General features: G+C 51.0%; 2 protein-coding genes across 5 annotated transcripts in view; one reads left to right on the forward strand and one right to left on the reverse strand.

The window, feature by feature from the left end:
• Nucleotides 1–13,593, reverse strand: part of PDPK1 (3-phosphoinositide dependent protein kinase 1) — an 80,107-nt gene extending 66,514 nt beyond the window's left edge. For 2 of the 4 annotated variants that reach the window (XM_032268145.1, XM_032268143.1), the window contains exons 1-2: nt 13,423–13,560; nt 6,517–6,639 (exon numbers count right to left, since the gene is read on the reverse strand). In XM_032268145.1, coding sequence (XP_032124036.1) covers nt 6,517–6,639; nt 13,423–13,446 — 147 coding nt within the window. In that variant the 5' untranslated portion in view covers nt 13,447–13,560. Of the gene's footprint in view, nt 1–6,516; nt 6,640–13,422 lie in introns of all 4 variants that reach the window. The other 2 variants (XM_032268144.1, XM_032268146.1) reach the window with 2 other exon arrangements.
• CEMP1 (cementum protein 1) overlaps nt 13,537–16,487 on the forward strand; it is an 8,220-nt gene continuing 5,269 nt past the window's right edge. Inside the window, 1 exon segment of the mRNA XM_032268087.1 lies at nt 13,537–13,686. Coding sequence (XP_032123978.1) covers nt 13,537–13,686 — 150 coding nt within the window.

Raw genomic sequence — 16,487 nt, forward strand, 5'->3', positions numbered from 1 at the left:
AAAAAAAAAAAAAAAAAAGTTTAAAAAAAAGATGAAAATCAGGGCACCTCCTGTGGTCAAGATGCTGTCATGCAGCTGAACACTGCAGCCAGCAAGAGAAAGGATCCCAAACAAAACGCTAAGCTACCTTTAAATGGCAGCGTCTGCTCTGGAGCCTGGGAATGCACTGAGACAGGTACAGCCAGCTCGCAAGTGCACATACACTCTCACACGTGGCAAGCAGGAACAGCCTTCTCCAGGCCCCAAGATGAAAGTTGTGAGAGGCTGCCACAATCCAACCAGCTCATTCGCAAAGGGATACTGCCCTCAGGTCAGTCGTGTTCACTGGCAAAGAACATCCGGTAGAAACTTCCTCTCACCCCAGGAAACTCCACAAAGCTAGGCCCAGCACAGAAAACCAGGTGGAGATGGGGGTGTTAGGGAGTGACTGCTGCTACCTTCCCCACCCTTCAGGCTGCCACCGCTAAGGACAACTGTGGTGGAGTAGCAACACCAATGCCCCAGTCGAGTTCTACGCTTACCGCTTACCTGTGGGTAAGCCACCCCCTCTCCGACCCATAAAGGCTCTTCTATAAAATGAGGCTAATGACACAGGCCCACCTGCAAGGGCTGCGGGCCCCACACCAGACAGGACCATGAAGCACTTTGTGGAGTCCGGCGGGTGGCTCACAGGGGATACCCTGTGTCAGAGGGAAATCTTGGTGTCCTCACACCACCAACCCATGCTCAAAGGGTCTGCCCACACTGGTCCTTGACCACAGGCAAACGGGGAGCTAGCCCACACCAGGCAAGTGGTCACCAATGCTCTCCTGCCGTGCAACTCAGCAAAACGCACCTCGCTCCAACCAGCGTGGAACCCCAGCAACAGGTGGGGGCCGGAGGAAGGCTGTTTCTATTTCTCCACAAAGGGAGGGGGAACAGTGCTGGGGTGACCTCAAGGGCAGCGACTCAATCTGTACTCCCACAGCCATCTCCATCTAACTTTAAATGCTGTAGTTTAAAATAAATAAAATGCCGTTTTTTTCTACTAAAAATAACATTTATTAACTGCTGCTTGCCACACTTTCTTCTGAGCATTTTACATGTAGTATCATGGTTAGTCCTCAAAACGACTCTGGGGGTGGGTACCATCAGCACCCTTTCTACAGATGGGGACATGGAGGTATACAGCAGGCTTCTGTCCAGTCAAACATTCCACAGGGAAGTCACAAGCAGTTCTTAAGCAGAATGCAACTGCAGAGCCCACACTCCCAGCCCTCCGATGAGGAGCGATATGCCTATCTGATGCTGTGTGTTCCCCAGGGAATCAGGAGGGGCCAGGGCAAAACTACAGCACCTAGTCCTTAGTGCCTGGCCACACAGCAGGCCACACCCTTCTGACCTGACCATTCCCCTACAGGGTATCTAGGCGATACAGTCAGAAATCAAACTAACACGTATATGACTAAAATATTCATTCAGAAGTTACTCCTAGCAACTGTAACAACCTATGTGAATGTTTCAAGGGCAGGACAATTGCTCACCCACACAAAAGAACATTATGTAGCCAATGAAAGTGAAGTGCTACGTGCACAATGTTAAGTGGAAACCGCAGGAGACAAAACCATGCCCCACTCTGGTTAAGAAAGAAAGGAGAGGCCGGGCGCGGTGGCTCAAGCCTGTAATCCCAGCACTTTGGGAGGCCGAGGCGGGTGGATCACGAGGTCAAGAGATCGAGACCATCCTGGTCAACATGGTGAAACAAAAAAAAAAAAAAAAAAAGAAGGAAAAGATAATCGACTGGGTACAGTGGCTCACCCCTGTAATCCCAGCACTTTGGGAGGCAGAGAAGAGTAGTAGATCACCTGAAGTCAGGAGTTCAAGACCAGCCTGGCCAACAAGGTGAAATCCTGTCTACTAAAAATACAAAAATTAGCCCGGCGTGGTGGTGGACACCTATAATCCTAGCTACCTGGGAGGCTGAGGCACAAGAATCGCTTGAACCCGGGAGGCAGAGGTTGTAGTGAGCTGAGATTGTGCCACTGCACTCTAGCCTGGGTGACAAGAACAAAACTCTGTCTCAAAAAAAAAAAAAAAAAAAAAGGCTGGGCACAATGGCTCACTCCTTTAATCCCAGCACTTGGGGAGGCCGAGGTGGAAGGATCATTTGAGGTCAGGAGTTCTAAACCAGCCTGGCCAACATGGTGAAACCCCATCTCTACTAAAAATACAAAAATTAGCCGATGTGGTGGCACATGCCTGTAATCCCAGCTACTCAGGAGGCTGGAGAATCGCTTGAACCTGGAAGGTGGAGGTTGCAGTGAGCTGAGATCACGCCACTGCACTCTAGCTGCAATAGGGTGAGACTCCAGCTAAAAAAAAAAAAAAAAAAAAGGGGAAAGAAAAGATATCAACATGTTAACAGGAATGACCTCTCAGTAAATGAAGGACAGATCTAGGTTCCCTATAACCAGTAAGCCTGACAGCTGCAGAGGGCAAAGGGCAGCCTGGGCAGGGTCAGCAGGACCCACACCCAAGACACTCAGAGGATGCTGGAGGGAGCTCCTGGTGTGCGGGACCTTGGAAGGACTTTACCAATGTCCCCCACGTGGAGCCACTAAGTCATCAGTGGACGCTGGTGAGACCACATGGGCTCATAACCCTTTTTGAACTTTCAGGTTCATCAGTCCATTCATTCAAAAAGGCCTCAAGGAATCATGAGCATTTACTAATGAGTAGATGAAGAAACTAGTATCTTCTAGATGCAGATCTATGTTGTGGGCAGAAATAATTAACTATTGGAGCTGTATCAGAAAAACAGCAGCACATCCCAGACAATTAATCCAATCTGTACACTTGTAAGATTCCACTTCACAGTCCAATAACCTTAGATAAAATGTAGAGTGACTATGCATTTAAAAGCTTTACTTAATGAAACCTATTCTTAGAAACTATCAACAGGCTCTTGCCTTCTGTTTTCCTAAAATTAATTTAACATAATTAAAGTTAAGAACTAAGAAAAACTGAGTTTCTAATGTGAAGTAGTCACATTTCTTATATACCATTTAAATATGAATCTTCCACTGGCAATTCAGTTCATTCTGGAAACATCTCTGCCACAACCCAGTTTGGGAATGAGAGTGACACCTAAGGCCAGCTGGCGCGGAGCACCTCCCCACCTGTCTACAGGAAATGTCCTGGGTCCCCAAGACTAACAGCCCAAACACGGGGAAATCTGCTGTGCACAGGTACCCTATCTCTGGGGTTCTAGCCCCACTGCCCCTCCTTGTCCCCACTGGCTGGCCTGCCTCTCCCCTTCATGGACAATCTGTGTTCTGCTGGGCTGGGAATTCCCAGCACATCCCAGCCTGCAGTTGCTGAGGCAGCACTGGTCACTGGTCCCTAGCTTACAATGGCCCATCAGCTCTGCCCTCTCCTCCTCTGTCCTTCAGCTTCAGCAGGGACGGTGTTGCTCTGTGTCCCTGCGGGACCAGGGCTCTGTATTCCCCACATCAACAGCGTCTCCACAGGCGAGGTGCTGTGTCTCTGTGAGCAGCAAAAGGACTGCTAGAATGCCACACACAGTTCCTGAAGACCCTGAAGTCTCCCATAGACACATGCACACCCACAGAAACCTGGAATACTGTTCCAGTAATGCTAATGGGAGACCCTCTCAGGAAAATGCCAAATCAGTGTGGTCAGACTTTGGTGGATTTTTATTTTTGAGACTGAATTTTACTCTGTCACCAGGCTGGAGTGCAGTGGTACGCTCTCAGCTCACTGCAACCTCTACCTCCCAGGTTCAAGCAATTCTCCTTGGCCTCCCAAGGTGCCGAGATTACAGGTGTGAGACACTCTGCCTGGCAGGACTTTGGTCTTGAATCTTCAGAAGCTACTCTCTCCTTGAAATAATAAAAACACAAAAACCAGCCCCTAGAATGTCGCTGGCCATATGAATATCACATGGCAGGAACACCCCTCTAGGGGATTTACAAACATGTAAGAGAGACCCAGGAGATTTCTAACCAAGCATGCCTATCTGACACCTGAAATGACACAGAAACACACATTCCCCCTTCCTGGACTCCTCATCTGCAAGATGTAAACAGTTTCTTCTTGGGGACAGTTAACAGGCAACAGAGATACAGAGAGACCTTATCCCAATGTAACGTTAACAGCTAACTCTAGAGTAAAACTTCACATCATCATCAGCGTGCAGAGAAGAGCTATTTTGTCAGGCATGACATTCATCCGCACCTCTAACCAACCCCCACTGTGGAGTTTAGTTACCAGAGACATGAAGAAAAGGGAGGGCAGTGGGCCAGTCTGGGATCTCACCTTCACTTCACTAACTCCAGGCACCTAACGCTGCAGGCAGGCCACAGTTTTTATTTTATTCTCATTCCAAAAAAGTCTCAAGCTCAAAATGATGGATTAAAAAAAAAAAAACCTTAGCAAGCTCTCCTGTGCAGATGCTGCTGGTGCTGAGCTTTGTGTGTCTGGGGTAAGAAAAGTGAGGACGGGCCCCAGGTGGTTTAGAAGTGGTTACGGGGTGAACACAGTAGTCCTGTAATCCCACACCTGTAATCCCAGCACTTTGGGAGGCCGAGGCGGGTGGATCACCTGAGGTCAGCAGTTTGACACCAGCCTGGCCAACATGGTGAAACCCCATCTCTACTAAAAATACAAAAAAAATAGCCGAGTGTGGTGGTGCAAGTCTGTAATCCCAGCTACTTGGAAGGCTGAGGCAGGAGAATCACCAGAAACCTGGGGACAGAGGTTGCAGTGAGCCAAGATCACACCATTGCACTCCAGCCTGGATAGAGCCAGGCTCCAGCTCAATCTCCTGCCTCAGCCTCTCGATTAGCTGGGCGTGGTAGTGTGCACTTGTAATCCCAGCTACTCGAGAGGCTGAGGCAGGAGAATCGCCTGAACAATAAGAGGCGGAGGTTGCAGTGAGCCAAGATCGCACCACTGTACTCCAGCCTGGGTGACAGAGCAAGACTCTGCCATCAAAAAAAAAAAAAAAATTCAAAGACAGGCTAAGAGAACTAACCATCACTTTCTTTTCTTCATTAGTGATCTTCTACAATGCCCTAAACCTACCCAGAACCAATGCACCAAAGCTTCTGTGTACTGATATTAAATTAGTTGTAATCAGTAAACATGCTCACAGCATATAAATCAGTACATTCTGACAAAATGTACGTGGAGAACACAACTCCCCCTTGCAGGTGTGGGTGCACGTGGTGGCTTTCTTCCAAAGAGCACAGTATGAAAGGCAGGGAGTGACTTCACAGGGAAAAATCTGACAAGTACCGCCTCAGTGACGTGGCCAAGGTCAACATCACGCAGACATAGCACTCTCACGGCACAGACCCTTGATGTGACCCAATCAACAGGGCACAACTTCTATGCTCTTCCTCCCAAAAGCCTGTAACTCCAGTCTCAGCACCACTCAAAATCATTTAGGTCATCAGAAAACAAGGGAAGTTGGAGAAAGCGTAACAGCCAAGACGAACCCTGTCATGGGAGATCCTGGAGGGGGGATCCTGGGACAGAAGGAGGACATGACGTAAAAACTAAGGAAGTGTGAAAAACGTATGGACTTTATTCTGTATTAATATTGGTTCGTTACTTGTAACAAATATACGACACTAATTCAAGATTTTAGTACCCAAGGAAACAGGGTGCAGAGTATTGGGCAACCCTCTGCATTATCTTTTCAATTGTTCCATAAATCTAAAACTGTTCTAGGCCACATGAGGTGGCTCACACCTGTAACCCAAGCACTTGGGGAGACCAAGGCGGGAGGATACTTGAGGCCAGGAGTTCGAAACTAGCCTTGGCAACATAGTGAGGCTCCATCTCTACATTAAAAAAACTATTCAAAATATAAAGCCTATTTTTAAAAAAAGAAGAAGAAGGAATTACGGATGACCCTTTAGTTGGCCAGGCGCAGTGGCTTATGCCTGTAATCCTAGCACTTTGGGAGGCCAAGGCAGACTGATCACCACGTCAGTAGTTCGAGACCAGCCTGACCAACATGGTGAAACCCCGTCTCTACTAAAAATACAAAAATTAGCCAGGCATGGTGGAGAATCACTTGAGCCCACGAGGCGGAGGTTGCAGTGAGCCAAGATCACATTACTACACTGCAGCCTGGGCAACACCACGAGATTCCACCTCAAAAAGAAAAATGCAATGTTAATGCTATCTCAGATGTGATGATGATGAGGCTGTACAGGAGACAGCTTCTAAGCTCAGAAGCTGAGAAGGATTCTAGGCTGAAATACTATCACATGTGACTTATTTTCAAATAATAAAAATAACAGAAAAAAATTTTGGAGCTGAGGAGTTAACATATACAAGCGAATATGGAAAAAGTTAGCAACTAGTAGAATACAGGTGAAAGGGCTAGGGATATTCACTGTACTATGCTTTCAACTCTTTACTTTTGACATTTTCAGAATAACAATTAGTAGAGAAAGGTTCATCCTCACTTCAGTAAGCTCCAGGGGACAGAGCCAGACCTACCTTATTCACCACTGTTTCCCCACTGCCAGCTGACTGCCAGGTCCTCATCCCACTGGGCCCAGCAAACCACTGAACCACTGCTAATGTTTCTGCGGGAACCTCCCTCCACGCTTCTTCCTGGGCCTGAAAAAGTGACACTGGGCATGCTGCTTTGCAACCACCTGTCGGGAAAGTACAGTCGGCCCTCCCCATCCATAGGCTGACCCCACATGCATGGATTCAACCAACAGTGGATAGAAAATATAAGGAAAAAAGAAATTGCATCCATACGGAACATGTGCAGGCTTTTTTTCTTGTCATCATTCCCGAAACAATGTAGTACAGCAACTATTTACATAGCATTTACATTGCATTAGGCATTGCATGCAATCTAGCAACGACAAAGTGCACAGGAGGGAGTGCACAGGTGACATGCAAACACTACACCGCCTCGGAGTCAGGGACTTCAGCACCCTCTGATTCTGGTGTCTGGGAGAGGTCCTGGAACCCATTTCCACAGAGCCTGAGGGACAACACAGGCTCACCACAATGTTTCAACCTATCTCTGGCTGAGGGGAAATCAGGATATTTCTAATTCTCCCCTATTTCAAAGCTGTGATGAATATACTCCAGGAGCAAAATCTTTGCATGCACCTTATTTTCCAAGCTTAAATTCCCAGAAGCTGAACTGTTGAATCAGTCTCTCTTTGAACACACAATGGCAGCTGACTGCCGCCCCACCTCAGCAACAATAGGTGCTATGTTCCCACCTGTACTGAGTTCCAGCTTCCGTTTGCAAACTCAAAGTACTACCATTTTCTCTGCAATGCACTCCAGCCTGGGCGACAAAGCAAGACTCCATCTCAACAATAACAACAACAACAACAAAAAGCAGGAGATTGGTCAGAAAAGACTGTACAGCCATGAGTGTTTCCACGTAGGGAAATTTCTCCACGCAAGGAGGAAAAGCCTGGTGAAGACAAGAACTGCTGAGAACAGGGCTGCAAGGAACACCCTGGACCCTCTGTGCCGCGAAGACTGGAAAGAGAGGCCATGGCAGGGCACCCGAGACCGGGCCCCCTCGGAGGAGGAATAAAGTGACAGGCCAGGAGAGGAGGGGGAGGTGCAGGAGGGCTGGCACCTGGGGACCAGCCAGCAAGTCCTTGGAGCCCTCCTTCACCAGAAAAGGGGAAGCAGAAAGGGCAGTGGCAATGGCCAGAGTGAGGAGAAGGCAGCATCGTGCGGCAGTGGCAGTGCGGAGTGAGGGCCGCGTTGACGGAGCACCGCCTGGAGGGACAGCAACTGAGGCCGCAGCACTGAGGGCCGCACTAACGCAGCAAGGGGAGAGAGTCACCACACCCAAGACTCAGGAGCAAGGTCCTGTCCCTTCTCCCACCCCCGGGGCTACTGGAATCACCGAGGAAGAGCTGAAAAGTGGGGGCCCCTTTCCCACGTGTCACTGCAGGTCAACGCATGCCAGGAGCATTTCAGCGAGGCTTCGAGTCTTCCCTGCAAATCTCATCAGCCTTTTCTGAAGGCATTCAATGCACAGCTGTCACTTTGGGCTACAACCCCGTCCTACTGCAGTCAAATTAACTCCAAAAGGGAAAAAACAGGTTGAAGAATGGGACTTCAACAAAGAACTTATTGTAAAAACTAAGCCCGTAGCCAGATGAATCCTGACTGGCATACTGCTGAGGCACATAGCCTCTCCTCAGCCCTCTCCAGCATGGGAGGACCTGTCACTAGCTCCATAAACACGCGGGAGACGCGAACCGCCAGAACATCCTTGGCCTCCAGACACACCTTCAAACCTCATCTTTAAGTATTTCCATTCCCTGCAGGCTGCGAGCTGATCTGAAACACAGATTGGGCCAGTCTCCGGCACGGTGGCTGATATAGAGGGCATCTGATCTTGTTTGTGGGATGAAGAAAGTCACTGGGCTGTCCAGGAACTACATGCCCACCTTCACCAGATGAAAACCACACACTTGTTTATTCTGCAGGGGGCCATGTGCTCAACAGTGAGCTGCTAATGTCAGGCTTGTCCATCTTCTTCATACTCAAGCTCTATAGTACTGTTGGCAATTCTGTGGGCCCTTGTATAATCCAACTCTTCAAACAGAAACCAGGCTGGGCGTGGTGGCTCATGCCTCTGATCCCAGCACTGTGGGAGGCCGGGACGGGAGGATCCCTTAAGCCCAGAAATTTGAGACTAGCCCTGGCAACACAGCAAGACCTCCATCTCAATCAATCAATCAATAATATAGGTGGTTGCACACCTGTAATCCCAGCTATTCGGGAGGCTGAGGCACAAGAATCCCTTGAACCAGGAGGCAGAGGTTGCAGTGAGCCGAGATAGTGCCACTGTACTCCGGCCTGCATGACACAGCAAGACTCTGCCTCAAATAAATAAATAGACAAACAAACAAACAGAAACCAGAATCAGGTGTTCTTATAAGGGATGTGAAGCCCAGAAATGTCAATCTTCTATAATGAATTGAGTAATTCTCTTAACACGTTCAAAGAGTCCTGGAATTTCTTGGAGTAAAAATTCCGGTTTAAATATCAGGAAAACTGTCTAGACTAAGAGAATGGAAACAGGCTTTGTGCAACCAACATCAGGTACAGAAAATAGATCCCAACAATCATCATGAACCCAAACAGGCCTTTCTCCTCGCTGAGAGAGAAGAGAACACACAGAACCCATTCCTCATCAGTCTTTGAGAAAACGTGCCCTGCCTGGGATCTAACAGCTAGACACGGAACATACAACCTGTTCTCAATATTCAAGTAATTTTTTAAAGGACCTGGTATCACACTGAGCAAGTGAATAATGCAATTCTGTTATAGAAGAATGCATGGCTGAAAAAACCTGAGCAATATATGTCCAAAACTTGAAGTTTTCACGCCAGCACTTCCTCCCAGCACCCTGCCCTTTGAACATGCCTTCAAAACAACTGCGCTGTGCAGCCTGGCAACCACCTGTCATCGCATGGCAGGCGCGGAGTGGCACGCAGCACCCTGGCCCTCGCACCGGCTCGGGGGGCTGTTTCTGTACCCAGTACTCCTCTGCAGCCACAACCTGCCTCCCCACAGAACTGCAGCACCATGTGGCATCCTGTCCAAGTCCATTTCCACAGAAGATGCCTCTCGGGAAGGGGAAAGTGCCACGCTAATACCCACTCTCTTCCAAACACATCCTCTCAGAAGGGACTGGCCACGCTTGTCCCCTCATTTCTGCAACACTTCCCAGTTCATCACCGCTTGCCCGACTCCATCTCCCACCAGTGTCAATCAGCTGCCCTGGAGCATCTAAACCCTGGGTCAGGTGGCTAAGGGGATGAGGACATACACTGAAAAGGAGAACACTACCTGTTCCTCTCCAAAACCGTGCTGAAGGCAGTCTGGAGGGCCTGCCAAGAAGACCTGCCCTTTTCAGGCCCCAGATCTCTGCAGACTGCTGTTGGATCCTTCTCATAAAACACATCTCAGAAGAGCAGAACAAACCACCTCCCTCTTAGTACTGGGACCTCACCTTACCAGCTCTGGACTCAGCTTGGACTGGCTGTTGGGGCATCGCTGGGGACAGGAACACATCACACTATGCACCAGACCAGCCACATAAGAAGAATTCCCCAAAAGGAGGAAGAAAATTGAAAGCCACTTCTCTCCATGCTCTCTGCTTCTCCCCTCGCCTTCTCCTAAAGATGCAGCCACCTTTGCAAAAGACAGAACCACCCTAGGGAGTGCAGGAGGCCACTCTGCCTAGTTCCCCAATTCTACCTTCAGCAAAATCATTACGTTTCTTTTTTCCAAAGGGAGGATTCCAAGCCTCACCCATTCGGAGTACTGACCTCAAACAAGGCCAAATCACAGCCTCTGTCCAAACAGCTGCTTTCTGACAGCAGGAGGCTGAAACAGGCCCCAGGGTCACAGAGTTCAGCCATCTGCCCAAAAAAAAATGTACAGTTCTTCCACATGAAGATACCCCTCCTGCTTCCAGCACGGCATGGTCAAGACATTCAGGCCCAACTGCCCCAGGAAGACATCCTGGGCAGTGGCACTGAAGACTTTCTTACACAAGAGTGCTGGGCTGAGCTGTCTGGCAGACCCTCCCTGGGGGGTTCCAAACGTGAGGGGCACGGTGACCCTAGAGTCTCAACCCCTTATGAGGCAGGTACTTAATGTCGCTGCAGCTCACCTTCTGCACCTGTAAGATGGGAACAACACCTACCTTGAAATGAGGTGTCAAAGTACCTAGGAAAGCGCCTGTCTTGAGTAGCCAGCTCAAGAAATGGTACTCACAACCTCTGCCCCACTTAGCATCAGACTGGGCCAGGCCACTGCCTGCCTTTACACGCGCACTGCTCCCCCTGCTGGCTGTCTACAGTACAGACACGGGCAAGTTCACTGGGAAGGGGGCTGGTTTCTCATACAGGGCCACCCTAAAGTCCAGATGCAAATCCACTTGAACCCGAAGGTCCGTCCGTCCTCAGGTGACTATCCAGGATTAGGGCTACCTCTACCATTACGGACAGGAAACACGGCATATTGTCACATACATACACATCGGGGAATTCAGCTGACAGAGATGCAAAAGCCTCATTCCTGACATTTCCTCACATGGAAAATCTATCTTGTATTCTATCATTCTTGCTCACTGGATTCAGTGATTTTGTGCAAAAAAAAAGCTGCCTAGGTGAAGAAAACTGCAGATATTAAATGTCCATCATGTGGAACTGCTATGGCCATGAGAAAATGTGCTCAGGCCCGGCGCGGTGGTTCACATCTGTAATCCCAGCACTTTGGGAGGCCGAGGCAGGCAGATCACGAGGTCAGGATTTCCAGACCCGCCTGGCCAATATGGTGAAAACCTGTCTCTACTAAAAATACAAAAATTAGCTGGGGGTGGTGGCGTGGGCCTGTAGTCCCAGCTACTCAGGAGGCTGAGGCAGAAGAATTGCTTGAACCGAGGAGGCAGAGGTTGAAGTGAGCCGAGACTGCGCCACTGCGTTCCAGCCTGGGGGACAGAGAGAGACTCAGTCTCAAAAAAAAAAAAAAAAATTGCTCTTTCCTCTTCCAATGAATGCCACCAAATACACACCTTGCTTTGAGACAGCGTCACTGGGTGCAAGTTAACCTCACAAACTTCACCATGACTGTACACCCCAGCCTCAACTGAGCCTGACCAAGCAGCCTAATTCATGTTTTTGCATGTTAGCTGGTGCACTCCGGGGTACACATGTTGAAACAGCCAAAGGCATCCCTTTCACCCTTCACCATTTTTCTCAACTGAACCGTTTTCCTTCTTTAACACTTTGGATTATAACGTATCTCTACAAAATCAACAAGTGAGCTGCAGAAGGTTCCAGAGCCTCCTGACGAAGTCACAAAATTCAGTGTCAACTCTGCATTTTTCTCAGAAGAGGGCCTGTATCTTTCCTCAGATTCTCAAACTCACAACCCCTGCGCCCCCAAAATGATCAAAAACGTCTATCAAAAAGCCGCAGCTGCCGGGCGCAGTGGCTGACACCTGTAATCCTGGCACTTTGGGAGGCGGAGGAGGGTGGATCATCTGAGTTAGGAGTTCGAGACTGACCAACATGGCGAAACCTCAACTCTACAAAAAAAATACAAAAATGAGGCGGGCGTGGAGGCGTGTGCCTGAAATCCCAGCTACTCTGGAGGCTGAGTAAGGAGAATCACTTGAACCAAGGAGGCCGAGGTTGCAGTGACCCGAAATCGGAGCACTGCACTCCAGCCTGCGCGAGGGGAGTGAGACTCCATCTCAACAACAACAAAATAGCCAGGCGTGGTAGCGCAATCTTGTAATCCCAGCTATTCAGGAGGCTGAGGCAGAAGAACTGCTTGAACCCGAGAGGCAAAGTATGCGCTCAGAGTCGACATTTCGCCATTACACTACAGCCTGAGCAACAAGAGCAAAACTACGTCTTAAAAAAAAAAAAAAAAAAAAAAAAAAAGTCGCATCCTGGAAGATAAGGGATCAAGTAAATTTCTTGGATTTTCCTTCATTTAAAATATTTGCCTTTTAAATCAAGCTTTGCAAGCTATGTAGACGTTCTTCCATCAGCCACTACACATCGCATACAAGGCATAAATTCTTAAACCATCGTCCCCAGACTCTAGAACTTAGCATATGGAAAACATAAAAACATCAGGGATACTTTTAGCAACAGAGAGAAAATATAGAAACACCAGCGATACTTTCAGCAAAACATTTCACCCAACAAGTGGTTTGTTTTGGTCCTTCCCCTAAAATCCCTCCTACCTGTCAGGCTCACTTCCCCTGGGTGATCCCGAACACTCGGCCTCCCAGGGGCTTCCCACAACGCTGAGCACAGCCACGGGCAGGAAAAGCACCCAAATGCCCCTTGGCAGGACCGTCAAAGGAGAGTTTACCCCACCACCCTCATCAAGAATTTGGAAACGGGGGCCCAGGCGCATCAGGTGCTTTGAGCAAGAACTCGCACCTTCTGCTTCTCTCGCAGTCGAAGGCGCCCGGGACCCCAATCCAGGGGGAGGCCGAAGGTGGTTCCTCTAACGACAGAAGCGAAAGGTAACCCCGGAGGTTCGACTCCAGGCTGCACCTAGCCGAAAACAAACTTTCCAGGCACTTCCACCCGCCGGGCCGGGTGACACCTCCCGGCCTCCCCCGCCCTCCGCGCGTCTGTCAGCGCCCCCGGCCAGGCCAGCGCCCGCCGCAACCCAGGCCCAGCCAAGCAGCGCCGCAGCCAAGCAGCGCCCTCGGCCGGCGCCCGCCATCCCCAGCCCGGCCGCTTGGCCGCAGGTGAGCCGCCGCCCGGCCCTCGGGACCCCGGGCCGCCCCGCCTCGCCGGACCCAGGCGGCCGCCGCAGCCGGCGGGGTAACGGACCGGCGCGCCCAGCCCGCCACCGCGCGCTCACCAGCTGGCTGGTGGTCCTGGCCATGGGCCCCGCGTCAGCGCGGGCGCCTCCCCCGCAGCGCTGCGCGGCTCGGCGCCTCTTCAGCGTCCTCCTCCCCGCAGCGGAGCCCCAGCAATGGCCGCCCTCATCCTGCGCCCGCCCCGCCGCCCGCCGCCCCCAGCGCCGCCCCGCCCCCGCGCGACGCGGGGCAGAACTTCCGCCGCGGCGCCGCCGCCGCCGCCCGCGCTGATTGGCCGCGCCCACCGTCGCTCCGCCACGGCCCGGGTGGGCCCCGCCTCCTCCCCGAGCTGCATTTCCGGGTTGGGGCCTGGCGGGCGGGAGAGGGCCGGCTCCGCCTGGGGAGGGGGACCTCGCGCGAGCCAATCCCGAAGCTCGCGGGGCGGGGCTGGGCGGGGCGGGGGGGGCGAGCTGTCATTCCGGGCTCCCAAACCGGGAAACTGAGGCTCAGAGGGGACCGGGCTCCGGCCAAGGTCACGCCCGAGGTTGCGGCGGGGCTGGGCTCGAACCTGAGGCTCCGACTCCGGAACCGGCTCTGCGTAAACGCGGAGGCGCAACTTTGCTAGTTTCACAACAAGCCTTCACGGAAGGAAATCTGGGCTATAAAGTCACATTCATACAACAGAAAACAAGCCCATCTTACCACTGTCGATAGTCCCGGAGGCAAATTCAGAACTTCTGTCCTTCCCTATAAATTATTTTGTGGCGGTTTTTTCCTTTGTAGTTGTTAATGTCGATGATGGATTGTGTTTTGTTTTTTTGTTTCTGAGACCGAGTCTCGCTCTCTGGCCCAGGCTGGAGTGCAGTGGCTCGATCTCTGCTCACTGCAACCTCCGCCTCCTGGGTTCAAGCGATTCTCCTGCCTCAACCACCTGAGTACCTGGGACTACAGGCATGTGCCACCAAGCTCCGCTAAATGTATTTTTTGTAGAGACCAGCCAGGCTGGTCTCGAACTTAAGCGATCTGCCTGCCTCAGCCTCCCAAAGTGCTGGGATTACAGCGTTAGCCTCCACGCCCAGCTCGACTGGGTTAACTTTCGTTGTTGTTTTTGATGCAGTCTTGCCCTGGAGTCAGTGGCCCAATCTCTGTTCACTGCAACCTCCACCTCCCAGTTCAAGCAATTCTCCTGCCTCGGCCTCCCAAGTAGCTGGGATTACAGGTGCCAGCCACCATGCCTGGCTAATTTTTTTGTATTTTTAATAGGAAACCGCATTGGCCAGGCTGCTCTAGAACTCCTGACCTTGTGATCCACCCGCCTCGGCCTCCCAAAGTGCTGGGATTACAGGCATGAGCCAGTGCACTCGGCCAACTTTATTTTTTTTATACCGACACATGGCCATGCAGTTCTTAAGTAATGCACAGAGAAAAGGGAAGCAGTGAAGGAAAAACAACTTGAGGAACTAGTACACAGTGAACTCTAGAACACGGAGCCCAGGGTAGAGGAGCTTCAGGGGCAGGGACAAGGGTGAGAGGAGGCTGTTCCATGAAGAAAGCAGCTAAGCAGGCACCAGGGGACAGGGGAGAGGGAGAGCTGAAGGTCAAGGAAGAAAGGACAGTTACCAGTTGTCCTGGGGGCCCCAGTGGCAGCCAGAATGCTTGGCCAAGCCCAAGGCAAGCCAGACCAGGTAGCCCCTTTGCCCTCTGGAGACACACAGAAACCTCCCCATGGGTCAGGTCCAGTTGCCCCTTCCAGGACACCGCACAGGGAACAGATGTCTCACCTGGGCCAGCACATTTCTCCGGCACCAAGGCTGGAGGAAGGAGACTGATGCCCTCTCTTTATCTCACCCTTTCCTGCCCAGAACCTCTGTCCATGGCCCATGGATGATCTCAGGCCAAGCAGTCCATCCAGGGAGGGGCAAAAAGATGACCAAAACCATCTCGGGAGGGGCTGGAAGGCTGCCTCCTGTGTGTGGCCCTGTGCTGCATTTACATGTTCCTCACTCATTTCTACAACCCTTATGGCACAAGGGAGGAAACCGGGATGCAGAGGCCAAGGAACTTGCCCAAGTCCCTACAGCTGGTGTATTAGCTATCTACTGCTGTGTAACAAATTGTCCCAAAACTTAAGATGTGTAAAACAACTAACACGGCTGGGCGCGGTGGCTCTCATGCCTGTTATCCCAGCACTTTGGGAGGCCGAGGCAGGCAGATCACTAAGTCAAGAGATCGATACCATCCTGGCCAACATGGTAAAACCCCATCTCTACTAAAAATACAAAAATTAACTGGGCATGGTGGTGCATGCCTGTAGTCCCAGCTACTTGGGAGGCTGAGGCAGGAGAATTGCTTGAACCCAAGAGGTGGAGGTTGCAGTGAGCCGAGATCGCGCCACTGCACTCCAGCCTGGTGCCTGGCAAGACTCTGTCTCAGAAAACAAAAAAACACCATGTTTGGCTCATGGTTCCTGCAGGTCTGGAATCCAGGAGAGGCTGGGCTGGGTGGTCTGGCTCAGACTCTGTCGTGAAGTTGCCATCAAGATGCAGCCAGGGCTGAGCCACCTAAAGGCTAGAGGAGGGCCAAAGGATGCACTTCCTAAAGGTTCATTCCCATGTTCCCACAGCTGCAGGCTGGAGGCAACAGTCCCTCACCACACAGGCCTCTTCACAGGGGTGTGTGTTTTCAAGTCCTAGCAGCTGGCTTTCCCCAGAGCAAGTGGCCCAAGAGAAACAGAACACATGCAAGAGAGAAGTCACCATGTCATTAATGACCAAACTTCAGAAGTGACACATTACCACTTCAACACATCTACTGGTCACACAGAACAACCCTGGTAGAAAGTGAAAGGGCGTGCTTTGGGAGGTTGAGGCAGGAGCATTGCTTGAGGCCAGGTGTTTGAGACCAGCCAGGACAACAAATTGATACCCTGTCTCTAACGAAAAATCATTTATATAAAAATTTTAAAAAAGGGAAATGGTGTAATCCCAGCCTTTTGGGAGGCCGAGGTGGGCGGATCACAAGATCTGGAGTTTGAGATCAGCCTGGCCAACACATGTCAAAACCGCGTCTCTGGCCGGGCGCGGTGGCTCAAGCCTGTAATCCCAGCACTTTGGGAGGCCGAGGCGGG

This window comes from Sapajus apella, unplaced genomic scaffold, assembly GCF_009761245.1.
Source record: "Sapajus apella isolate SASKATOON/1434 unplaced genomic scaffold, GSC_monkey_1.0 scaffold175, whole genome shotgun sequence".
Lineage (NCBI taxonomy): Eukaryota > Metazoa > Chordata > Mammalia > Primates > Cebidae > Sapajus > Sapajus apella.